At 43.0% G+C, this 26,088-nt stretch overlaps 1 protein-coding gene across 1 annotated transcript in view; it reads right to left on the bottom strand.

Annotated features, from left to right (window-relative positions):
• The window catches only part of LOC131572913 (calcium/calmodulin-dependent protein kinase type 1D), a 210,314-nt gene that overhangs the window by 13,996 nt on the left and 170,230 nt on the right, over positions 1-26,088 (bottom strand). The window contains exons 5-8 of the mRNA XM_058826346.1: positions 23,816-23,942; positions 16,730-16,805; positions 8,515-8,627; positions 6,701-6,779 (exon numbers count right to left, since the gene is read on the bottom strand). Coding sequence (XP_058682329.1) covers positions 6,701-6,779; positions 8,515-8,627; positions 16,730-16,805; positions 23,816-23,942 — 395 coding nt within the window. The remainder of the gene's footprint in view (positions 1-6,700; positions 6,780-8,514; positions 8,628-16,729; positions 16,806-23,815; positions 23,943-26,088) is intronic.

Genomic DNA, 26,088 nt, shown 5'->3' with positions numbered 1-26,088 from the left:
AACTGCTCGTCAGAGTCACTCCAAAATGTCATGAGCACCCCGCTCTGTCCAAGAACACCTCCTTGGTGAAGGCAGGTGCCCTCAACACACACCAGCTGGGAGCACTGGCTGTCACACTGCAGATCTCAGAAGAAATTACAAGCCAAACCATCCCTTCAGTAACTGATCAAAGAGACAAAGACAGAAAATTCACTTACACTCTCATAGGACATTTTTCCACCAAAGCTAATGACGCATTTTGCTTTATAAACAAGTTGGTTAACAAACTCTGTAAGAAGAGATCCTGTTCCCCACCTGTCAAATCTTATTTGGGAACATAGATAGGAAAAGTTCTTGGGGCATGATGTCCTTGCCAGCTGTTCCAGAAAATTGTTCTTGCCAGTTTCCACAAGGATTTGAAAATAAATTTTTGTCATATGAAGCTTTTGATTTGGTGTGTAGCTTCAATAGAGGCTATATTTTTTAATATTATTATTTTTAGTTTAGGGATCATTTTCTGAAATGCTGGTGGTTTCAATAAGAAACTGCTGGTTCCAATAGTTCACAACTCCCTGCTACCACCTCTAACTCTATGCTTGCTGTGCAATTCTTGCAATTCCAGGAAAAAAGTCTTGGTATTTGGGTGTTTTCCAGATAGGCAGAACAGTATTTGTTTACTTCACAAGGGAAGGACAGACATCCTGTGAAGCTCTCAGATGCTACAGCAGTGGAACCATCCTACATCTTAGGGCTCTTCAGCAACATAAGCACCTTGCAGATGATATTTTCTAATCAGGGCAAAATAACAGCACTGCTGGGGCTAATTTAGTGTAGCAGGAGCTGTTCCAACACGTGCTGGTATGCTGAATGGTGTGGCTCAGAACGCAGCCCCAGCTGCCAAAGTCTGGAGCGGGATTGTTCTCCAAGCCGCCTTTGAAGAACCACCCTGTTAATCCTGTGATGCTGTAACACGAGCACTGAGCTTTCAGACTGCATTCTGCACTTGGAAGATTCTGTAACTTTTATGAAATACTCCTGGTGTTATAGTGTTTATAGTATAGTTTTACTTCTAGGAAAACGAGCAATGTTATCATCCCTTCACTGTTGGTGCTGTGCTGGAGGTGGGGGGTTTCAGGACGTGGAAAAAGTGGAGGTGAGCAGGGAGAACTCACATCCTTTGTACTCTCAACTAGATATGAAAAATGAGATATGCTTTGGGCACACAGATCTACTCTGTGGTGGTTATCATGAGCATCCTCACATTTATACCAAATGTATTTAATCATAAACTTTAGTTCCCTTGCTGAGAAGAGAAAAAGTGAAATTACCAGAGACTGGTTTTAGTGCATTTATAATTTCCCACCCACATTTCCCTAACTCTCCAAATCCACAGGCTATAAACCATCTCATTTTTCCTTTTAGGACAAAAATACCTTAGTATCTTTCTTTTTTCTTTCTTTCTCCCTCCCTGACAAGCACAACATAATCTTTGCCACTAGAAATCAGCTCCATTTTCACTGAGAAACTGCAATCAACTTGAGCTAATCAGACTGATGCTTATCTAGTCCTGAACAATAGTTTCTGCCTTTGCAGTTAACTTTGAAGTTAACTACGTCAGCACTGAATTTTTTTTTACCAACTGTCCTACTTGGCCCAGTAAAAAACATTGCTTCTACCTACCACACACATATTAAAAAAAATACAATTAAACAAATCAGAATAGTGCATCGTCTGTTATCCTGCTGAGCATCACCCAGAACCAAGCAAGGACTGATTAGTCTAAGTGGAACCTGGATTTTCTCTCAGGATTCCCATCTTGCAGCACCTGAAAGCAGCTGCACCCTAGCAATGCTTTGGGGAACTTCATGTTGAAGCTGGTTTTACATCCAGTTCTAAATATGTAACATCTCAATGCACAGAATTGGACACCAAGAGACCAAGAATGATGGCTCCCCATCCCAAGCACATCCACTGAAGCTAAGGGTATTTCTCATGAATAACCATAACAAATCTAATCCTGCACATGAGAGGAATCTAATCTAATGATCAAATATAATTTCATAGTATCTAATTTATTTTAGCTCTCTAGCTGACTTCAGACTTATCACACCAATTTATCTGGCTATACCACTTCTAAGCTTTGAGAGGAACCTCCAACAAAGACAAAACCAGCAAATTTCCTTTTGGACAGTTCTTCATTAACATGCTGCAAGCAAATGTCTCTCTCATCATCCCTGCCCACAACTGCAGGCAGAGCCTTTCATCTACCATTATTTTCTGAACCTTCCTTCTGAAGGCAGCCAACTCAAATGCTGTGCTGGCCAAAATGTGCTTGGAAATACTCCTGAGTATGATGACAGGAAACATGGAGTTAGCTGTAATGGATAATGCTGAGGGATCATAACTCTTCTATATGTACACACACACACACACACACACATATCCATGCATGTATATACATATACACACACACGGTATCAGTGATGTTCCAAAATAAATAGAGTGTGGGGATGAACTCAATAAGAGTTTGATTTAATGTTGTAAACATCAGCAGTTCCCTTCAGGAAGGCCTTTTCACACTTCAAACAATATTGTCTGAGAACTGAGCTCTTTGTAAATCATGTCCTTTCCCTGTGTGGAAATTATTATCTGGCTTGTGCTCTCTGGCACATAATAAACACTTGGAGTCATGGTCACAATTTGCAGAGGCTCAGTCCTTGCCAGAGCTTTGTGATTCCTCAGCGTAGGTGTGGATGGACGTTGGCACATCCCAAAGATCCTCTCTCCCTTTGCACAAGCAATGGGGAAAGGCCAGGACCACACTCCTACCTGCAGACACCTGGGTCTAACTGGTGCCACAAGCTCCTTTTCTCTTCTACAGTCTCTGTATTTACAGTCTCTATATGGAGGCAATTAATCCATCATCCTTTAATTTAGATGTCCCAAATTGCCTTTGATGCTATAAGTGCCTTCAGCACACTCAGCCTTAAATCCCATTTAAGTTCACTTGGTTAATGCATGACGGAGTGAATAAATTCATGGCAGCCCTTCTAACTTCTGTATTAGCTTCCTGACTGTTGGACTTTGTCCTCACCCTCTGAGCTGTTTTCTTTGACTCTGATCTGAGACTGGAGGCTGAATTAGGCTCTGCAGGACCTAGTTTGACCTGATGGGGAGCACACTTTGATAATCCTTGTGGGTCCCTTCCACCTTGGGATATTCTATGTTTCTATGAATCTACTGGAAAAAACAGGTCCTCAAGTTTCTGCTGCTCCCCCCTAATCACTGCCCTAAACAGGATGTGAGCTCTGACATGGCAATATATTTAATAAACTTAATTGCTGTCTTTAATATGAGCCAGGGAAACATTAAAATGTACCAAGCTGCAGCAAAATCACCCCATTCTTTTGTTACTTTCATTTTCCATGTCCTTTCTGAAAAGTCACAGTGGGAAAAACTAAGCAGAACATTGCACTTTTGCAACACACCATAAACAGTGCAAACCTCACTGAAAAATACATTAAAAAATAAATAACTTTGCCAGTGGAAAGCATAAGTCACCTGTATATTAAACTGGAGAAATCTGTATAAATGGACACACAGGGGTGGAGTCATTATACCAAGTCTCACACATTGCACTGTTTCTACTAACATACTTCACTGCAATTATTAGCCTCCTTTTCTGCCAACTCCAAGTTGAACATACCATCCCCCTACCAAGGCCATTTGATTATAAATAGCAAGACATCACGTAAATGCAGGCATGTGGCGAGCAGATACACTGCAGAAAAGTGGGCCATTGGGAAGAAGTATTTACTTTTTTTAGGGTCTGATCCTGTGCAAACATTTAGTCATGCAAATAGCTGTCTATTCTGGAGCAATTTCCCAAAATTCAGAGATATTATTAACCTTAAAGGCACAAATGGAATATCTTGCAAGATCCAGTTCCTACAAGCTCTGTTTGGAAGGTTTTAATGAAAACATGGTGATTAAAATAAAAGGTATGTGTTTTAGAATCAGTTTGTTCTTCACAAATACTACATATTGAAACAACAAAAACTCATGGCCTGGTAGCCATATCATGCAGAGTTAACAACTTCCAGCACAATCAGATTATAAAATATATGTAAATTATTCATGATTCGATTGATTTCTTCCTAATTTGTGAAGATCCCAATGATCTGATGCTGCAGAGGAAGATTTCACAGGAGGAAGAAAAAGGGAAGGCTGGAAAATGTTACTACATGGCACCACCTCACCATATATATATTAATTATTTACCATTTGCACAGCAACAGTGACCCAGGGAGGCCTGGGTTCTGCTGGTGAAACAAGGAGACAAACCCCAGCTCTCACTGAAATCTGGCAAAACTCCCATTAGCCTCAGAGGAATCAGGATTTCTCTTCATTGAGAACTCTAGGGTTCAAAGGTGCTTCTCCAGTCATGTTGCTTGTGCAGACAAGAAAAAAACCACTTTTTATGAGATGCCATCAAGGGCTGCTTGCATTGCAAGCACTCTGCAAAAGCATATAATTTATGGGACCACTTCAGCCTGCTCTGATCATCTCTTCCCACTAGGCCAACAGTCTCATGCACCTCTGTCCTTCTGAAAACACACAGAGAAATGCTCCCTTGGCACTATGGAAGGTGATGTAGCTGAGGGGGATTCGTGATCAAAAATCCATGCTCATCTGAAAAGGGGGTGTGGGATGATACAAAAGCTGTGGTAGCCTCTCTCTGCTGGCTGCACATGGGCACCCCTGTCTCCAGCTGCTGCAACACTGAATGCAACCATGAGAGAGAGGAACCCAGGCCTGGAGCTGTTGGAAACTTAAATATGCCCAAAGCTGAGAGGACACAGCTGACCACTGAGACAAAGCACAGAACCCTCTTCTTCCTCCACTGAAAAAGCCTTCCCTCCCTTCCAGGAGAAAGAAAGGGTGTCACTTCCACAGATGAAATGGCTAGAATGAGAAAACAAACAGTAAAACCCTCACCATTTCCTGACATAAGGAATCTGGGTGGAAAATGCTCCTTGAGCAACGCTTTGGCAAAAGGAGGTCCTATCACTAACTCCAAAATAACATCTGGGTGAGCAGCCATGATTATCCAAAAAGGCATTTATCACTACAGGATCCAAACCTTCCAAAAAAAATCACTGCACAGCTCTCCAGAGAGGTCCATAACTGCAACATCCACGTTACAGGAAGCTTTTCAGAGCAAGGGGGAATGAGACATGGAATGTTGCTCAGGAGCACACTGGAGAGGGCAGAGGCAGATCTGAAGCCATAGCTTTGGAAACCTCCATGCTTGGCTTTCAGCACAACTGTCCTGTAATCCCCTGGCACATGCTGTCTCTGTGTCAAAGGGAGGTGGATTCAGGATGTGAAGTGGAAACATGGTGAATATTTTCAGCCTCCCTTCTGCAGTGCCATTTGCATGTCTGACATTTCAAATGCTGACCCTGAGCTGTGCTGGGAGCTGGGTCAGAACTTGAAGTCTTGAAAATGAACCACTTTGAACCACTTTCTGCCAGGCTGACTTTGATGGCAAAGTCAGCCTGGTGGAAGAAGACCCCCTGACACAGAAATGGGGAAAAACCTTTTTGGGGGGTTGTTTTTAAATGGAAGATTGGATTCTGTGGAAAATAGTATGAATTATGTAGCAGTCTGTGAGTTTCCACTGGCCCTTGGCCATGACATGCAAAAGAAAAAAAACAAAACAAAAACCACACAAAGAAGGGAATGAAAACACTTTTTATCACTTTGTTCCTTTCAGAGGGCCCAGAAGCTCTGTGTGTTACAAGTGCCACGTTTCTTTGTTACACTCCAGCCACCAACAAAGACGTAGCAGGGCCAGGAGCTGGATGCTTACGTTTTGTTTATATTGGATGTAAGGCTTTGGAGAATCTGTGTCTGAGTTGTACAAATGGTCACCTCACTCCCTGCTGGGAGTTGCACTCCCGTTGTTTATTCTGTATTCCTAATACTGACTTGTTTAATTTCCTGAGGCTCAGGTCAGTATCATTAAGAACCAGTTTGGGATTCTTTTTCATCTCACAAAGAGGGATTTCATTTCTTAAATTTCCTTTTTGTCGCACAAACAATGAGAAAGGAAGTGGCATTTGGGGCAATTGTGATAGTATAAAAACAGAGTCTAATGCGCACCTGGGGTGAAAATGTAATGCCATTAATTCTTTTCTGTTGCAGCAATTATAACAAAATAATAATACCTCACCTTGCTTATATAATGTCCTCTGCCCTAAAAGAGTTAAATTCATGTTAGAGCCCACATGTGGGTACAGCTGGTAGTGTGGGATGATGCTCTCAGTCACTCAGGGCTGGGCAAAAGTGCATGAGTCACCCTTGTTCCAGCTACACAAACCTTGGATAATGTTGGTGAAGTCACTCATATGCAAAGGCATCATTTAACTTAAAGCACTTTAATAATTTTGTACATCCCACTTCTGCACTACAGTCAGCATACAAAATTCAGCATTTTACTAATCTTTACACAGGTTGGTGCACGAGACTGAAGTCCATTACAGTTTTCCAGGAAAATCTGGAGGACAAAGGCAAGGGTTGTAAGAATAAAAGCAGAGAGTTATGTAGTAGAGGTCAGTATATATGACAATATATGACAGAAAAACCACTTCCACACAGTAATGTAAAAAGGTGCTCTGTGTCCTGAGGGTTTCTCAGAGCAGTGAGTGCTGCTTACCAAGGGTGCCGTGCTGCCTGCTCACAGGTGTATCTTTTATTAGGGTCCTTCTCCATCAAATTCCGAATGAAGTCTTTAGCTGAAAAAAAAAAAAAGAGGGAATTATTGAAAGCAATAGAGTTGATGCCCACTTCTACTGCCACATGATGAGCCAACAGCACTGATCAGCCTACCAAGTGCCATCTGGCCACAGCACAAGAAAATGGCCCTGGGCCATTTGCCATTTATTAGGATAGATAGAACCAAAGTGATTTAGGACCAAATCCAAGCTATTTAGTGTACCAGATAAAAGCTGAAGGCACATACTCCTGCAGGTATATTTAGGAGTGGGATGGATAATTCAGAATCAGCAGAGTACAACCCTGCCAGCTCCTGGGTCCCTGGTCAGCATGTGCTGCATCATCTTAGTGGTCTGAATCTGGCCACATCCACGGGATGTGCTGGTCTGGTCGGCTGAGTGGAGAGAGGGGAGGTCAGATGCCACCGTAAGAGGAGCTTCACATTGCTCATTCCAAGCAGTCTCACACACAGACAGCTGTAAGGACATGTTGCCTATTTAAGAGGAATTCAGCAAGGAAAATGGACTCCCCGGAGCAGGAGGCAGTGTGTTTTTAATCGACACTATAATGGAAGGAATGGAGATTGCAGCGTGGCATGCATCCAGCAGTTTCAGGACAGTGGAGCTGAAGGAGCCACAGCAAAGCCAAATATGGCAGGAAAATCTTTGTGCTGATTTAGGTGATGGACTTTCCCCCACAAGGCAGAAGGGTCTGCCAACAGACCTTCATATTTTCTCTGAAAATCCTTATTAGTTTAAAGAAACTTCTCATCACATATATTTTTGAGCAATCCATCACAATGATATCTGGACTGCAGATGTAAGCAGCATAAAATGTTGCTCTTCATGGAGATAAGAGAATATATAATCATCATTGTAATAGAAACACTCAATTTTTATCTCCCTTGCCTCAATCAGTAGCACTAATAAATCAGTAAACTGCATTTCTAGGGATATTTTTACAAGATGGAATATTCATAGAATTAATTTCTCCTTCTGCATGAAATAGCAGATGTTTTCCTGGGTTGGACAGAGCAAGGACACTGAGCTTGGGTGACCTCTTGGAGACTACACAGTGTGTCAGGGACACATGCAGGTGCAAGGCTGAATGTTCCCTGCTGTCACCCCTAGACACAGACCCACACTGGAGCCAGAAGCCCTTAGGAACATCTGCCTGTAACACATTTGGTGTACCTGCCCCTCTGCCAGGCTGACTGGGCCAGGTGGGTACTATGGGTTAAATGTCTCCTGCACTGGGTGGGGAACATCCACCCACATGGACAGTCCTTCCAGTTTCTTCACCTGCCTCATTTGAAAGCCATTAATTTCTTCGGGTTTTTTTGCTGCACAGACTGAGGCCTTGCTTTGGAGCTGCAGGGAAGTGTCAGCAAGAGTGCCAAACTTGTTTGCTGCTGATTATTAATGACACATTAACAATCTGCTTTTCATTTGGATACAATGAAGAAATTAAGCCGCTTTTTCTTCTTGGGACAGTCTTCTGCTGTCTTTAATCTACTGTTTGAGCTATGTTTTAGTGCTTTGTGTGTGGCTGGACAGAATAGTACCTAATTTATCTCCTGCAGAAACAAACTCCCATGACTATTTGAGCCAAATGAAATGCACATTCCCACTGGTATTCAGTTAAAAGGATCTCTGCACATGATGGAGGCTGCATTTTCATGCCCCAGGGGGGATGCATGCAATAGGCACACGTGCATGTGTGGTTGTTGCAATTTAAAGAGCAGTAGCTACTTACCAGACTCGGAGATGTCATCCCAGTATGGAGAGTCAAACTCATATTCTGCCTTAAGGATCTGCTCAAAGAGTTTGGAGTCATTTTCATCATAGAAAGGGGGATAACCACAGAGCCTAAGGGAGAGCAGGAAAAGAGAGAGGTGACTTCTCTGTCCATAAGGTAAGGAGGAGGGAGGGAGAAGAAGAAACTCACACTTAAGGCTTGCCCCAGTAAGTTTTCAAGCAGGCAAGTGCTACCATGAGAGAAGTTTCTTTAGGGACATGTAAACCCACTTCTGAAGATTGACACTGTCCTGGACAAAGTGGAATTCTATCTGGAAACCTGGTGCTGTTGTTCCCATTCTGACTCATGCAGATATCCTGGCCTTTCTCTGCATGCTTTTGAGTGCTTAACCAGAGGAACAGTTTTATTACACAGACATGACCCTTGCCATGATCTCCTGTACAAGTGCTAAGAGGAGATCTCATGAGCTAAACCCTACACCACAGAGCATCCATCCCTCTAATCCCTCAGCACGTCCAGAAGACCTGGTGCAAAGCAGGACAAGGAGCCCTGCAGAGCTTTCAGGCAGAGGGTATAATGCATCTGCAGGATGTTCTGGGCTCTGTGTCCCCAGGCACAGTGAGGAGGATGCCCAGGAGCCCATCCACCTCTGTAGCAGAGCTTGCAAGGGCTGCACATGGACCTGCAGCAGACACAGGGAGAGCCTCTCCCTTTCTCTCTCCTGCAAGTGATTTTGCTGACCACATCCATTTGCCTGCCTTGCCTGAGGCTAACAACAGTCCTGTCCTGGTTTTCAGTGTTTATAATCAGACTTCTCAGAAAACCTAGCCCCAGGACAAGCAGGACACCGAAGGCATTATTTGCCTAGTTTGAGCTAACACATTCAGGGTGCACCCTCCCAGCGCTGCAGAGCAGGACAACCATGATGCTGAGGCAGGGCTGGATGTGGGAAAAGCACATCTAGCACTGCATTAAGAAGTGCAGTGATAAAACTCGTGTGTCGGAGATCCCTCACACCCAGCTGGTGCTGCAGGCAGCATTCTGTCCCATTCTGCACAGACATGCCAGCAGAGACAACCCTTCTTCCAGCTTTAACACCAATATTGCAAAGTGCCAGATTTACCTCTGAGGCTGGCCCTAGGTTTTAGCAAACCCATCCTGTTCCCAGTTAAACAGACCTTCCTGCCTCTCTGTAGAGATGATACATTTTTTTTTCCTCTTATTGTTGGTCTATGGTGTAAATCATTCTTTCACATACTTTGCTGGTATTGAAATGATATTTTTCCTACAGTTTTTTATAACTCTGAGTCAATCAACCTCAATAAAGCATTTAATTGCAGAGAGCCAGCTCTTACAAACAGACTGTAGATCTAGCTTAGAAGCAAAAACAGAGCAAGGGGGGGAAACTGCAAGAAATTAAATACTTGAGTTATTTATAACCAAAGCCAGTCGGCTGCCCTGGAGGTTATTTGAACCAACTCAACACTTGAGGGTGAAAGGAGCAATGTTTTGTTAGCTCTGAAGAACCAGTGTGCTTGATAAATAATTTAAATACTGAGTGAGATGTTGATCTGCGTCACATCCACACTGACCTGGGAGAACTCTACTGAAATTTGCAGCATGATAATGGACCCTCTGTGGTTCAGCTGAACCTGAAATCTCTCTCTTTATTTCAGAGAGCAGATGAGCCAGTCCTCATTTGTGTCCCACTGGGTGACTGCCATTATCAAGACCAGTAAGATAACCTCATGCCAGACAAGTGTGTATGTCCAGATCAGGACTGTGCAGCTCCTTAATGGGCATGTCCCTGTGCGTGGGGCTGGGTGCTCCTGTTTGAAACCCTGGGGTGCAGGTGGTGTATGAGAAGGGTCCTTAAAAATGCTTAAAAATGCCAAAAAGCTGCTATGTGCACCGACAACAGAGGAAAAACATCTGATAGCTTAATGAAGAAACTGGATCCGCAATCAGAGTCCAGCTCCACAGGTATTTGTGAAGTGCTTATAAATTACTTGTTTTGCTTTAATTATCAGTGCTCACATCCCTCAGTCTTGGGTTGGGATGTGCACAAACTGATTTTCACCTTCCTCCTCTTTTGTCACAACCTTCAAAATTTTGGGTGCTTTACTGAGGGGAAATGATGGAGCTGACAGCACCAGCACTGCAACTGGTAGGATGAGCACTGGTGTAGAGATGCACAGGCTGGAGTAAAAAAACAAAAGAGAAAAAACCCCCAAAAACCAACCAAACAAACAAAAAACACTTGAAGGCATTCCTCTGTCCCCTCTTCCCTGTGAGACTCAGGGGGCTGCATGTAAGAAGCCTGACAGCCCTTCATTAATTTTTTGCCTTCCTCAGCACTTTCCTTAGACAAGCCCAAAGTGCTCCAATAAAGCATTTTAAGGCGAGCAGACAGCACAGTGCATGCTGAGGCACTGGCAGGCTGCTCTGGAGAGAGAAATAACTCTCTTCAAATGTGCACTGTACTAATTACCTTGGCAAAGGTACAAGAGCTCAAGTTAGGACTGCTGTGATTTATACACACTTGTGGCAGCAAAAGGTAGGAGCAAACTGCTGAGCAGAACAGAGCTGGAGGGCAACAACCCTGCAAGGGGGGAGCACAGAGACATGAGTCCCAACAAGAGCCCCTCCAAAGACTTTCAATCCATCTCCTCTGCATGGCTTGAGTATCTGCACATCTGGGGAATCAGCTTCAGTGTCCAGGGGGTCACTGCAGCCACTGCGGATGCACAAGGAGAAACAGGGTCATGCAGGAGGGCACCAGAACTGCCAGGAGCTGGGCACAGGGCAGAAAACAGCCTCTTTTGGCACAGCTTTTCCCTTGTTAGGAAGAGGTTGAGAAGCGTTAGTTGCTACTACAGGTCATGAGATGCCCCAAATCATTCCCTTGCCTGAGAGCCGAATGAGCGCAGGGCAAGGGCTGATCCTGGCTTGGCCAGGGATAGGATGAACCTCCTGCACAGAGGGATTGAAGAACATTCCTCTGGGAGGCAAATCAATGAGGACCTACACCAGAAAGCACGTGAGAAGGGAGCAAGCCCTGTAGGTCAGAAGAGGTGGCATGTGGGGAGCGAACATCGGGGCACCCTGGCACACGGATGGGTTTTTGAGAGCCAAAATAAAGGTCCCTGTATTTTATGTACAGCCTTGCTGTTCTTTCCCTTAAAAACAGAGCTTAGGAAGACATGGAAGTTTTAATGTTCCTTAAGGTTTAACATGATTGTTCTTTGCAGAAAGGATGGGAAAGCCCCAGCACATCAGCCTATCTTGCAATTTATGGCTGGAGGAAATCTTGCTGGACTTCCAGCAACTGGGCCACTTTCCAAAGTCCATAATGAGTTTTTTGGTTAATTCTTACAGAATCAAAATCCCACCAACTTCATTTCCATCTGCTGGGACATTTCTGTGTGAAAAAAATGACCTCACTATCAGATGTTCTGCTGCTTTTCTTTAGATATGCAGAAATGCAAAAATAACCCCTCTGTCTTCGATGTGAAAAAATCCTGCACTGTCCTGGGGGAGTTTCAGGCATCTATTAGTTGTCATCATTTTCTTGCAGTTTCACCAAATAAAAGGTTTTCAGAATTATTTAGCAACCTTATCACATAAGCAACAGATTTCCCCCTAAACTCCTATTCCCAGTCTTGCCTTAAAAATAATGGGATGCAGATAAGAAAAACACAGGTGGATGCACAAGAGAAAGATACTGCCAGAAGTAATTTCTAAAAGTGATCCTGAGAGCACAAGAGGAATAGCAGGAACATCTTGTCCTCACCAGGCAGAAAAAGCAAACCCCTGCAAGCTCCCATTACATATTGGGGGTGATACTAAAGGCCAAATAACTCATTCACATGGTCAGTGTCCAATTTGTGACAAAAGAGGCCCCAGGGTTAGTTTTACAAACAATTTTACAGTTAGATTAGAACAAAGAATTCAGTAAGTGCTCAAAGACCTGAGATGTATGATGTGGGAAGTCATCCAAGTGCTATTTATAGGGATAAACACGTGTATTTCTTCTGTATATTTTGGGAACAGTCCTTCATATTGTCTGCCACTGGTGCCCCCACAAAGCTGTGGACAAGGAATATGGGCATAGGGAATCACAGACAAATTAGGAAGCAAGCAATGAGGAATGATTATTTGGGGTTGTTTTCCCAATGTTAGCTGAGTTTTCCTGAGCAATCCAAAACGCTCGCCTGTGTCCTCTGCCACCACTGTTTCTCCTTCCCGTGCCAAACAAGTAAGTTATTCCTCACTTTTTTGCTTAGGCTTGTGTGTGATGCCAAGCAGGCAAGATGACTGACCACTTTTTCCCAATGGATGGCTCCTAGGGTGATGGTGGAAACTTCTTTTGGCAGAATATACTTTGCACTGTCCCTGGTTAATCCTTCTCTACAAACATCACTGATGATTCATGCACATGTACTCGAAAATCAAAAGCAGCTCAGCAGCAAAGTGTGAAAGTATGATCCAAGATTTATCTCCAGATAGGTAATTGTTTATAGACAACAACAAACCAGTAACTCTCTGTCCAAACAGTGAATAGAAACAGAAGAAAATTCAAGGCAAAATGTGTTTGACCTATTGCAGAAGACTATGAATAACCAGAGCCTGACGCAGAGCATTCTCTGTCCCCAAGTTCTTTTCCAGCTTCAAAACATGATTTCCTATTTTTTGCATAAATTAACCTAATCTTCTCTATATAAGGTATGCATGTGATCAGTATTTAGTTCCCCAATCTTTTATAATCCCTTATCTGACCCAGAAAGGTCCCAAAACCAATTGCTGGGAATCCAGTGAAATCTCTTGCTCTTCTTATGCTTTATATTTTTAAGCTGGACACATTATCAAAACTACCTTGTGATAAGTGGGAGGCCAAGCTCAACAGTGAGGCTGTTTCAAATTGAGAAATACTACAACTGGAATAACAGGAAATTTCAGGCTCTAAAATTAGTTTTTGCGAATAACGACTTCTCATGCAAAACAGGTTTTGATAAAAACTCCTCTGGTGCGGCCTCTGCAATCTGGCTGTCATTAATGAGAAGCATTAGAGACTGGCACTGAAACAAAGGTATTCTTTCCCAAGACATCCTTGCATATCATGGAAACAAATATTTCTCTACAGCATTGGTGCCACAGAAACAGTTTGTTCTTCCAGTGTCATAAACTAAGGGCTCTCAAGTGAGACTGAGCTTGGGTCTGGAGGCACTCAAACCACTTGCAGTAATATTAGCTCAAAGCATCTTTAATTTATGCCTGGCTTCTGTGTTGGTTTCCTTTGAGTTTCCATCTTCTTAAATGATGACAGTCTGCCCAGAGTGGCAGTGAAGATCTGCAGGAGAGTTGAGGAGGTGAGGCAGGACATTGTGCTTGGATTGCCTTAGGCAAAAAGGCATCTCCAACTGGTTTAGGCATGTGCAGGTAGCTCCAGCTGTGCTGATTGTGGAGCTGGAAATGGCATATCCAAATGGGTACAGCTACATATTGGAGCTAGTAACTCCTGCTTAGGGCAGCTTTAACTCCCAGCATTTCACCAGGTCCTTGTGCTGCTGGTCCTTGTGGCAGCTCAGTGCCACGTCCCACTGGGAGCCCCCGCTGGCACTGCTACCTCTGGTGGTGTGGCACTGCTGAGACCACAAACCCACGTGTCAAACCCGTGCCCATCACTGGTGGTATCAGACACCCCACCAGGGCTAATTCCCTCCAGCTTAGGGAAGGACCCTCCTCCTCTCTCTTTCTTAAGAGACCACATCTGCAACTTCTGGCTCTTCCTGGAAGCAAGGATGAGATCCAGCCCAAGACAAGGACACGTGGGTTTCTGAGATCACATTGCACTTAGCAGAGATGGAGTCAAGGGAGGCTGGAGAGTGACATAAATATACCACAAAGCAGATGAATTCACACTGTGAAAGCAGTGCTTTGAGCAGGGAGCAGGGTGTGATCCAGGCACCTCAGCATGAGCATCTGGTGCTATTTCACATAGTCCATGGTCTCCAACTTAGATCCATCTGCCTCTCCAGAAGGAAGGTCTCTTCAATGTATTGTATTTTCCAAATCCATGTGGCTGCCCTGGACCCCCCAGCATGGCACTAGATGTGCAAGTTTAGGCAACTGAACAGCCCACCCTGGTGAAATGGCTGCTTGCATACACTCAGGCTGGGCTGAGGTGCCCAGTGCCTCTGGAGAAGCTGGAGTGCACAGAGCCCCTGATGCCACGGGCTGTGGGGGGCTAACAAAAGGGAGCCCTGGAATCCTGCTGACTGCTACAGGAGCTGAAGGATGTGGCTTACACATTGAAATAACTGGTTTGGTCTCAGACCCAATCCCACCCAAGCTGTAACAGTCTGGCAAAGACATTAACAGGCTCCTTCTACAGCAATGCTTTATTGCTGCTTATTTGGGCTGTACAAAATACAAATCAAGACCTTATTACCTGAAGCATAGAAACCCTGAAAAGGTTTCCTTGTCCTGCAAACAGGAATTCATAGAGGCTAATTCTTACTGAGATGATTTAAGCCTTCTGGGTTGGGAATTCCCTGTACAGCGAATAGGGACTTTAAATTTGAGGAGTGTGCATGCCGGGCTCGACAAGCTGAGGATATGCTGATTTGGAAAGCAGAGCAGGAAACAAGAGCTGAACCTTGCAGAAAGAGCAGCCTTGCTTAGGAAGGGGAAAAGATTATGGAGGTGATTAAAATCTTCCACCTGTTGAAGAAGTGTTGATAAACTGGGTGTGGAGGACACATTGCTTAGCACTGCCCCACTCCTATTCCTCAGTGAAAGCATCAAGTGAAATAAGACCACAGGTCTGCCAGCACAAAAGACCTTTGGTGCATGAGCCATTGACACATGGGACTGACAGCCTGGAGGAAAGCAGCTATCTCCAGGCAGCCAGATGCAACAGTTCACAGCCCACCCATGGGCTGCCAGATGGACACATTTTTTCATAGTAAATATTTGGCAATAAAGTGAAGCCAGGCAGTGGCTGAGCCTGGATGTGAGGCAGACTGGTGCTATCTCCTGCCTGCATCCTCCTTTTCCCACTCTCTGAAGCTGGTACTCAGCAAAGTGCTGAAAGAGCATCAGAAAAGATTCCAACTGTGTCCTGCAATGGCTGGCAAGGACTGACAATGTCAGAAAGCCCAACCCCTAGGACTTCCATATCAGATTTGTTTGGGAAAAAAGGTAACTTTGAGTCAGCACCATCCTCATTTAAAAGAGCACTAAGGAATGGTTTGTGAAGCAGCCTCCAAGGTATTTTGGCATGCCTGTGCTCCTCCTCACTGCTGTAGTAGGTCCTGCTGGGCTTTGAAACAAAGTCAGAATCAGGACTGTTGATTCTTGCTTTGTGTAGCAAAAGCTTTTTGCATCCTGCTACTGATGGCTGCTCCAAGAGAAATCTATTCCCATGTAAGTTTTGTACTCAACAAGTTTTCAAAAAAGTCAGCTATAAAACTTATTTTTTCAGGCAGGATTTTGGTTTAAATAAATAAACACACACTAAACAATGCTGCCTTCCTATACTATTTAATATAAAACCTTCCTGTTTTGGGTAGTGTATAAGTTACGCAAATTTAATGCAAATGTAAAGAATGAACATTGCACAAAGTGGATAGCACAGCAATGAGGTATGATCTGGCAAAAATAGTTTTACAGCACCATCAAAAAGTTATTCATGTTGACAAGCCATGAAATGTCTGCATAAGGAAAAGAGGAACAAAATGCTTTAATGCTGTGCTTCACTGGAGCTGCTTTTTCCTTCAGTCTTGTATAACTGTGACAGTTGTGTAAAAGGGAAAAGTAAAAAAAAAAAATTAAGCAGTGGTAATGTTGTCAAGTAAAGACATCTGTGGCAGCTCAGCTGGGCACAGCCAGATTTGTTTCTTCTCAAAGCCAATTTGAGCAGGGAACAACAAGAACTTCAATAATGTTACAACCTGGAGAAGCCCACACTACTGCACACAGTGTAGCTCTGGTGGGAGCAAAGATTTTGGCAGCTGAAGGGTACTGGTCCATTTCCTACCACTTTTGCTCAGATTTCAGCCTTTATGTATAGAGTACCTAAATGTACCCTGGAGGTGTCCAAGTGCCAGGAATTAGTTATTTTGCCCCAGGCTAAGATGGTAACTCCATGATGGGAGAGCAAGCTGCAGGTCTCAAAGCTGCCAGCATTGGAAACTGGAGAGGTACTCACAGGATGTAGGCGATGACCCCGATGGACCAGCAATCCACGGCTTTGCTGTAGGGCTTCTGGGCCAGCACTTCAGGAGCTGAAAATAAAAACCCAAACAAGCACATGTGTTAAGACCAAACATTTGAATATGGTCAAAAAGTAACTTGAAGACCCCCAAGACCTTGTTTTGCTCTCCACATAGAGCCCTTGTGTTTGCAAATGTGTCTTGAGTTTTTTGAAGGTCATATTCTCATGAGAAAGGATGACTCCTAAAGTAGAGTAAATTCACATTTTTTTTGTCTCCAGGCACAGAAAACAAAACAAAGCACAGAAAAATGCATGAGAGGCAGAGGGCCATCACCTCCCTGTTTAGAAGGAAAATGAGGCCAAGCTTTGCACTTTTCTCCCTGACAGCATCGCAGCTCTACCACATCGTGCTGCTGGAGAGGGAGTTCCAGAGGCAGCTCAGAAAGGGCAGCGAGTCAGGGAGGAGATAAGCTACATCTGCAGGAGAGGAAGGAGAGCAGTCACCACTTCTTTCAGCAGCTGCCTTCCAAAGCCTGCTGGATGTCAGAGTCAGAGGGAGTCATTTGTCCTTCTGCCTCTGGGAACACAGACACCTCCGAGGGAGAAGTGAAAAGCAGCAGGAACTGGATATGTGCACAAAGGAACTGAGCCTCCTGCCTTTATACAGCCACCATAGTCTGAATTTTGCTAGAAGCAAGAGCCTGGGAATTTATCAAAACTCTTTGTGGATCTGTTTTACTATCTTATACTATTGAGACTTTAAAAGATGTATTTTTTGTTTGGCATCCTGAAGTATTATGTTTTCCCTGTTGGGACCTTGCAGTGCAAATGCTTAAACGGAAATTGTAAAACCCTGTGACCCTAATCTTTTTGATGTAAAGAAGCTTTTGCCTTTTCAAAGCAAAACGTCCACAATAACGCAAGAAATCACTGATTGTGGCATTCCTAAAGCAGACTTGCCATGCTGGGTTTTAAAAAGTATAGTATTTCTTTTGAGTAATTTCAAATTCAAATGCTGGGAAAAAAAGTAATGAAGTGACAAGTCCCAACAAAAAATGTTTCTTGGGAATCACACCTTCCTCTGCTAGGAGTCTCACCAACACCAAAACACTTTGCTACTTGAAGAAGGGCAAAAAAATTTTGAAGCACAGAGATGCATTCAAACTTGAGCCCCACATTTAGTTGCTACCTATCCTCTGTTGTACAGGTAGGACTCTTCAAAGACTTATCTTCTTAATCCAGACAAGCCAACAAAACTAAGGTCAATACTGCCAGCAAGGTATGGAACAAGAAGAATGTATATGAATTAGAAATTGGGACCACAGCATAAGAAATGAGACTTTTTGTTTTGTTACATCCTTTGTAACTCTCATTTTTGACAAAATATGAGGAAGAAGGGAGTTAATGTTCTCCTGTCTTTATGTGCTTAGATGCCTTCCAACTCTCCAGTTCTTCCAAATTTCCAGTATTTTATTCATATTCTCTTCTACCTTTGGCTGTCTGCATCTGTTTACATAACTTTCAAGACTGGTAAACATTACACATCTCATAGCTCCTAAAGAAAATATTATGCAAATAGCTGCTGTGCACCAGCGAGCTTCTGACATTATACAGATATGCCACATTAACATAACAGAAAACAATTCTGAGATGAGGGGATGTGAACTATATAAAGATTTTTCCCTCTTAAAACATCAAAGCTGTGCTGGGGCATCTCTGTTTTAAAGGAGTGAGCAGCACTGATAGCTCTGAAACAGGTAAGAACAATACAGGGTAAGCATTAGTGAAGAAAGGTAGGAGGTTTAAATATTTCTTTTAAGGCCAAATGGCTGCTTTTGGTTTTTTTTTTTTTTTTTGTTGCAATAAGCAGACATGCAGCAGGAACAGGAGGACATAGCTCAGCATCATCTGGCTCTGATATACGGAAAAGACGGAAATATTTAATGAGCTGAAAAACAAGTCAGAGAAGCTCTCAGGAATGATGGCAGATCAGTGCCAAGAGGCAAAAGCAGGAGACACAACGAAAAAAATCCAGGAGCTGACAGCATTAAAGGATCAACACAGACAGCTGGGGAGACAAAACAGCAGAAAGGAGAAGGGGAAAGCCAAATCTCCCATTTCTGGCCCTGGGGAGATGGCAGCTGAGCAGAGGCTTCCATGTTCACACATCCCCAGGGAGTCACCCTGGGCTCACATCATATACAATGGTCATCCAGACAGGGAAATCAGTGCAATAAACCCAGACCCTTCCTTCACATCCAGGTAGGTGTTTCAGACCAAATCAGCATTGCCACAGTGCTGGGTACAAGTTGGAGGTTCATTCCACCTTCAGGTGCATGAAGATATGTTCCTAGGCCAGATGACCCTGCTGTCTTACTGATAGGTTTTTTTTTGTTATGTTTTGCTTTTAATAAGAGAAAAAATCCAAAGGCTTGTTTCAAATGGAGGTTTTAAGAAAAAGTACAGACCAGACCATTCGAAACTCTTTCAGAACACTCTGCCATTACCCTCAGAAAGCACAGCTATGCTAATAAGCTCCCTAAAAATGCAGCTGCTGGGTGCCAAAAACAGCATGCCATGTTCCTGCAAAGAGCTCAGGTGATGGGGATTGCTCTGGCAATTTAAGCCTGTTGATCACACTGTACAAGTCATGAGGGTGCCTGTTCACCATAACAGTATGTACTGCACACGAAGGGCCAACCCAGCCTCTTTCCTGAAGTCAAAATCTACAAAGTACCCTCCTCACAGAGCAAACAGGCTGAGCTGCACATGAAGCAGCCTCACCACAAGACCAGAGTCCTTCTTCCACTGACTCCTGGGGTAAAAACAACTTCTTTCCCATTTTTTCACACATTCCTCCAGTGTTCATCTTGTTCTGGTTGGCCAAGAATTTGAAGTGTGAGGCTGATTCTGAAGGAGAGCAGGGTTTTCAGTGCTGTATTGCTGACTTTCTGTGCTCCTGTTCTTATTTCATGTTGCTGAGTCAGATTTAGATATATGCCATGGGTATATGCCATACAATTTATGTTTAGCAGAGGGTAACACAACTCTGTCAGGATTCAGCAACAGAGCTGAGAAATTGCCTGTCACATGCTTCTGCCTGAGCAAACCCTGTTCAGAGTGATTCCCCTGCTTTATTTTTACTTGATTACTCATGATACTGCCTAAAAGCTCCTGAGGTAGCTTACTGCTAATAAGCATATTCTGAAGGCTTATTGAATATTTTCCAACCTTTGAATCAAAGGATACCAAATAGGTCAAAATTCAGCATGGAAATCTATTGCTTACTTAAATGCTGTGGTCTTGCACAGGGCTAAGAGTAACACATGGCTTTGGTGAGATCTGGAACTACTGGATTTTTGGCAGAGCAGAGATGAAAGTTGTGAAAACTTTCATAAAAGCACTACAGAAAATTAGAACAGTGAGTGAGGTGGGGTGGTGTACAGGGACCAACCACATATCCAGGATCCAGCCCAATTTGTATGACAGGGAAGTACAAGAAAGTTTTACTTGAAGAGGGATTGGGACTCAGAGCAAGAATTTTAAATCTCAGTAGGATTAAGATATTAGTCAGCCACAAACACAGCTCATAATTCAGTGTTTCTGCAAAAGGAGAGCAGATTGCCACTGCAGAAAGCAGAAAGGCTTTCTAACATTTTTTTCCTGAATTTTCAAGCATCTCAAAAGTCCAAGTTCCATCTGCAGAAATAACGTAAGTTTTTGAGGCATCACCTCTCATGGAAAGTCACTCAGTGAGACCCAGTTCCCAAACATCCAAAATCTCTTTAGAAAAATCCAGAGTGTCTGGAGTCACTTCCTGGTATGTGCCCAGCTTCACACACCTCAGGGATGGCTCATTTTCAGGCAGGTTTGAACATCTCCTACATCAAAACTGAGTTATTATATAAGGTCAAGAGCTGTTTTGGGTCAGACCAAATCCATGATGTTTAAAATTATAAATCAATAATGGCTTATTGGGATCCTGCCCATAATCACACACATCATTCAGGGTTTTGAAAACACCACTTCTTCTCCACATTAGACAGTGGGTTCAGACCCATTCAGGTCAGTCCTCACACCTAATTTGCAGGGAAATGAGCCACACAAGCTGCCTCACCTTTCCCAGTTCAGGTGATATCTAAAAGTTAGTTGGGTGTCTAGTCCCAGCTCACCACCCAGACTCTTTCCATAAGAAATGGGAATAAGAATGCTAAGCAGATAAGAAAATGCCAAGACCTTCTTAAAGAGGTTGTATTGACAGATCCCCTTTTCAGTAAGCAAACATTTTGATTGGCCTCTTAAGAAAAGTGTCTCAGATAATTGGGTTAAATTATCTTAACCACCAGCTTTTCATCACAAGTCCAAAATCTCTGAGAAAACTCCTGAAAAATATTAACTTGGAACTCCTGACAGTAATTTAATCTGTAAGGCAGAGCTTTAACAGCTGAAGTGCTAATGCACTATTGGTCATGCACAGTTTAGATACAGTCTAACTTGAGATGTAATATTTTGATTTTCAGAAAGAAAACTGATATTTGTTAAGGAGTTTAATTATAATTATACCCTTCCTTATTCAATAAATTTCCAGACCACATAAACAGTGTCATGGATACTACTGTTCTTCGCAGATGAAAATAAGAAAAATTGAGACAAAAAATGAAGCACAAGGAGTTGAAATTATATAATGATCAGGGAAATTAGACAGAAATGACAGGGGGGTTGCATCCTTGCAAATATTTGGGCAGCAGACATGAGTAAAGAGCAGGTCTGCTTCTGAGTCAGAAGCTTGTCCAGCACTTTGCAAAATGGAATCTGACTGGACCCATTTCTGGAGATAAAGTATAAATAGTAACAGATGCCAATGACTTCTTAACAGAGCCCTGAGTGCCTTTGACATGTGATATGTGCCTAAATCTCTTCCAGCAATTTAAAAGCAAAGTGGGGAAACTGATAAAAATAAACAATTCTAGTAAGATCTTAGAAAATAGGGTATTCTACCTATCTCTGTAGAAAAGCACCAGGAAATGAGTTTTAAGTGATGGATCTCTGAGTATTACTTAACCTGGGGAAGAAAAAGCAAAACACAAAAAGAGGAAGCAGACAGGGCACTTCATAAGTTGGGACTGTGGCATTTGCCTACCCATGCCAGGCTGAGGACTTTTATTCCTGCTGTGCCATTAGGAGGAATGACTCCTCCATTGATTTGAGGGCAGTTGGCAGGTGCTGCAAGGAGTGACACAGGAAGATATGGAAGCTTTTGGGTGTGGGCAAATTGCAGAGAACCACAACATCAGGTGTAACACTCAAGGAGGACCATTTGGACAGGACCAGCAACAAAAATATTCTCTGCTTGGAAAACATTGTTTGAGCAACCTATTATCTTTTAAAAAAAGGGTACAGTACGAAAAGGGAGGTGAGCCCTGTGCAGGAAAAAGAAAAAAGAACAAATATTTAAAGCTGTTTTCTTTGTGAAGGAGGGGGAAAAGTCCTGTCAGCACTTCAGAAATAAGAGGCCATGACCTCTTGAACCAGGATGAGTAAATCCTGTGTTCAGCAAGGTAACAGCCTAGAGGAACTTGTGCAGCCATCAGAGGCCAGACCATGGGTAATGAGAGCTCTCAAACATCTCTCAAAGCACTACAGCTCCTGCCACAGGCTCCAAGAGCTTCCTCTACAAACCAGCAAATTTTCCAATGTAAATAACAATGATGAGAGGCTGCAGGAGATCACTTTGAGACAAAGCAGTCACTCCCTCATTTTCACCAGCACTTCAGCAAACATCATCTAAGCTCTCCTGTGTCTTGAGACTCATTCTAGTCAGTGCCCATTCCCAAGCAAAATAAAACATGCTTGATAAGGACAGAAGAGCTGACAGCAAAAGTTATGGAAATTGCTGTCTCAGCTCAATTCCTGCTACTGCTCTGGAAGAAGATTTCCGGTCTGGTGTGATTAAACAAGACTGCTACTCACAGTGCATCCTGGCCCATGTCTTAAAATAAAACAGTTATGGGCTGATGGCTCCACAACAGGAAAGCACAGAAATCTGTTCCTTTTCTCAGTTTATTGGGATAGAGTGTGTCTGCACAGTGTGAAGATAATGCCCAGAAAAAAGTACCTGTGACAAATCCGTATCACTGTGTCATAATCACCTAATCTGAGTTGTTTACCATGATATCATCAGAACTACTGAAACAGGTGAGGTGGCAGCTGCAAAGAAAAAAGAGATTCTGACAGCTGGAAAACATCCAGTCTTTTCTGCTGGAAAGATCTGAGACAAATCTATCCACTGTCAGTTTCATGGATTTCATGGATACCCCAGAGTTTAGTTTTCCCAGCTCAGATGATGATCCTGGAGTGGCAGGAGGCACAGGTTTGCTGGATGTCTCATACACAAAGGGAGCCTTTCAAATAATGTTTGCTCAAACAGACCTCATCACCACCTGCCATCTAATGCTCACTTTCAGCTACTTTAGCTGTTTTTAAAGGCTGCTGGTAAACAGAGTGCTAATAGGTAGCCTTGTACAATCACTACGAAATGGACAGAAGAGCACAGAATAAATGATAGAAAAAAATGTGACACTGTTCAGGAAGCCCCAAGGATCTAAATAAGCTTTTGCATTTTGACAGCTGAGTCAGTAACTTAATGTGATTGTAAAGGTGGATTACCGAGCATGTTTGAATAAATGCTGTTCTTTAATTTTACTGTCTTCTATCAGGGGAATCTGGCAAATGCTATTCCTTATGATTAAAATTATATATTTCATTAGGTAAAGCTACTTGGTTTTCTAGGTGCTTGCAGAAGCAATACATTTGAGGCTATTCCTCACATGCTCTTGGTGTAGCTAAAGTAGTGTCAGTTTGAGAACACTCATTCCACAAAGGACTGAAAACCTGAAAGTGAATCCCACAAACCCAGAGCTGGATTGCAGGATTGTACCCCAAAGGGGAAGAGCACACAAGACAGAGCACAGACAAACATTAAAATCTAACAAATATCTGCAAAATCTCACGTGCACCATGTACCAGCAGCAGAAAATTAGTATTATTTCATTTTCACTAAAATATAAGCAAACCTCTTACCAACATAGCCAGGAGTTCCACAGGCTGTGGACATCACATCTCCTTTACCCTCCATCTTCGACAATCCAAAGTCACTGATCATGATTTTTGACTCTTCATCCTGGCTGTAGTAAAGCAGGTTCTCAGGCTAGAAGGGAGAATAAGCACAGTGAGTTTTGAATATGTGGATTCAGTAACAACACCTGTTGACCCATGCATTGCATTTAATACATCCCTAGTCACATCATAAAGAAATATAATTTGGTTGCCCTAAGCCTGAAGAGTAAAACCTTACTCTTAAAACCTACATGGAGATCCTCTCCAGACTCCTGTATGGCAAAAAATGGAACACTCTGACACCCTGAGCTTTAAGGAACTTTTATGGGGTAACAAACTTCTCCTCTAACACTTCAAATAAGACCTGAAGCTCATACCTTACTTGTGAGACACGTCTGGCATATTATCCCTTCCGAGTGGGTAAACAGAAGGATTCATTTGAAAGCAAGTAAATATAGCAAATACGGGTAGTATACTAAAAAAATTTATTTAGTATTTGAAAAAAGAAGGGAAACGGGAGATATTAGAAATTTTTTGTATCTTCACTGGAAACAAACTATTTTGAGAGAGGAAATGCCTTTACAGTTAACAGACTTGAAGCAAGGATATTTCAGCTAGAGCTGATTAGGAAAAAATGCTGAAGGGAAAATGTGCTATAGCACTAAGCACATCAACTTGTTTATGGCAAGAGAAAACAAGGATCATTCCACAAAGCCCTGTGACTTTTTATACCAGAGTCAGGCGGTTTGGAGAGCCCAGCCAGCCTCCATCTGCTCCAGCCAGTCCTGCATCCATGTGTTTTGAATATGCTGCTGCTGCACAGCAAAGCTCTTGCTGGGTGCTGTGACAGCCCAGCTCTTCCCCTACTCAACATCTGGGCTCATGAAAGGGTCCACACCTGCAGCACTCAGCCTGGTGGCAATGGGTCCTGGACCTTTGGATCTTCACCTATAAAAGTGATGGGTGCCCAAAGTTTCCAAATAGCCTTGGTGGAGTCTTTTGCCCAAAGCTGGTACAAATGCTGACACAGCCTGCTGTGTGCTCCAGGAAATGGTGAGGAGCAGCTGCGGCCACACAACATCCTCAGACTCCCTGGGACACATCCAAGCTTGCATTTGTGAGGAGGAGAAACTGCAGTTCAGCAGCACCAACATCCATCTTCCTTTCTCCATATGCTCTGGGGAAAGGGGGGATGAGAGTGCTGGAGGGTGATGTTCCCATTCAGGAGGTTAAAGCATTTCCTGGCTCCCCATGCCCAGCACCAAGCGATGGCTTTACCCATGGGACATGTGGAAACATGGGACACAATGGCCATGAGAGGATCTGCAAGCCACAGCCACAGCTGTGGGCCAGCAGGGCTGAGGTAAAAAGAGAAACAATTTGGTTCCAAAAAATAAATACACAGTTTTACCATTTATGTTTCTTTCTCATGATACCTTGCAAGTCCAGTGCTTTAGTGAGACTTTATAGTGTTTTAGGGACTGCAGTTTCATACCATGTTCTGTCCTAGGCTGGAGTCACTCCTAATTTTTACTACTGCCCTTATGATCTGCTGAGGGGCTGGTAGACTTGGAATTAAGGAAAAAGCAGTTATTTCCTAACCGTTTCTGCTAACTCACCTCATGTTCCCACATATTCACATTTAGTAAAGCCAAGAAACCCACATATTTAAGGGTCAAAGTTCTTTAAAAGAATTCTGTTTCCTCAAGCTGGTTAATTCAAAAAGCATTAACAAGGTGGCTCTGTACCAAGTGGAGCTACTTGAGCCTTTCAGTCCTTTTGTGCATCCTGGACTTCCCCTGGACATCACCTGCTGCCATCACTTCTAATCTGCTGTTGCATTACTTAGATCATAGACTTGGAGCCCAGACCTGCTTTTACCACCTACAGCAAGTACTATTTTGGTATCTGAATAAACTCATAATTACAATAAATAATTGTTATGGATGTTTCATGGGTTGTATTTTTGTAGAGTGGATTCTTTCCTATAGTTTCATTTTGAGCCTTACACTTATTTTGATATTTTGAGACCATAAAAAAACCTTATTATATCCCTGTTTTTCTCATCATAGTATGTTTTTGCTAACAGAAATTCACAGCAGGTGTTCCTCATATACTGTATTTTATGAGTCATTTTGACAATTGGTATGGTACTGACAAAAACCTGCAAACAAAAGAGAGAAAGAGAAAAAGAGCTACTCTGCTACGAAATACCACTGGAGAAGGTTGGTTTGATC

The sequence above is a fragment of the Poecile atricapillus genome, chromosome Z (assembly GCF_030490865.1).
Source record: "Poecile atricapillus isolate bPoeAtr1 chromosome Z, bPoeAtr1.hap1, whole genome shotgun sequence".
NCBI lineage: Eukaryota > Metazoa > Chordata > Aves > Passeriformes > Paridae > Poecile > Poecile atricapillus.
This window is presented reverse-complemented; position numbering and strand designations above follow the sequence as displayed.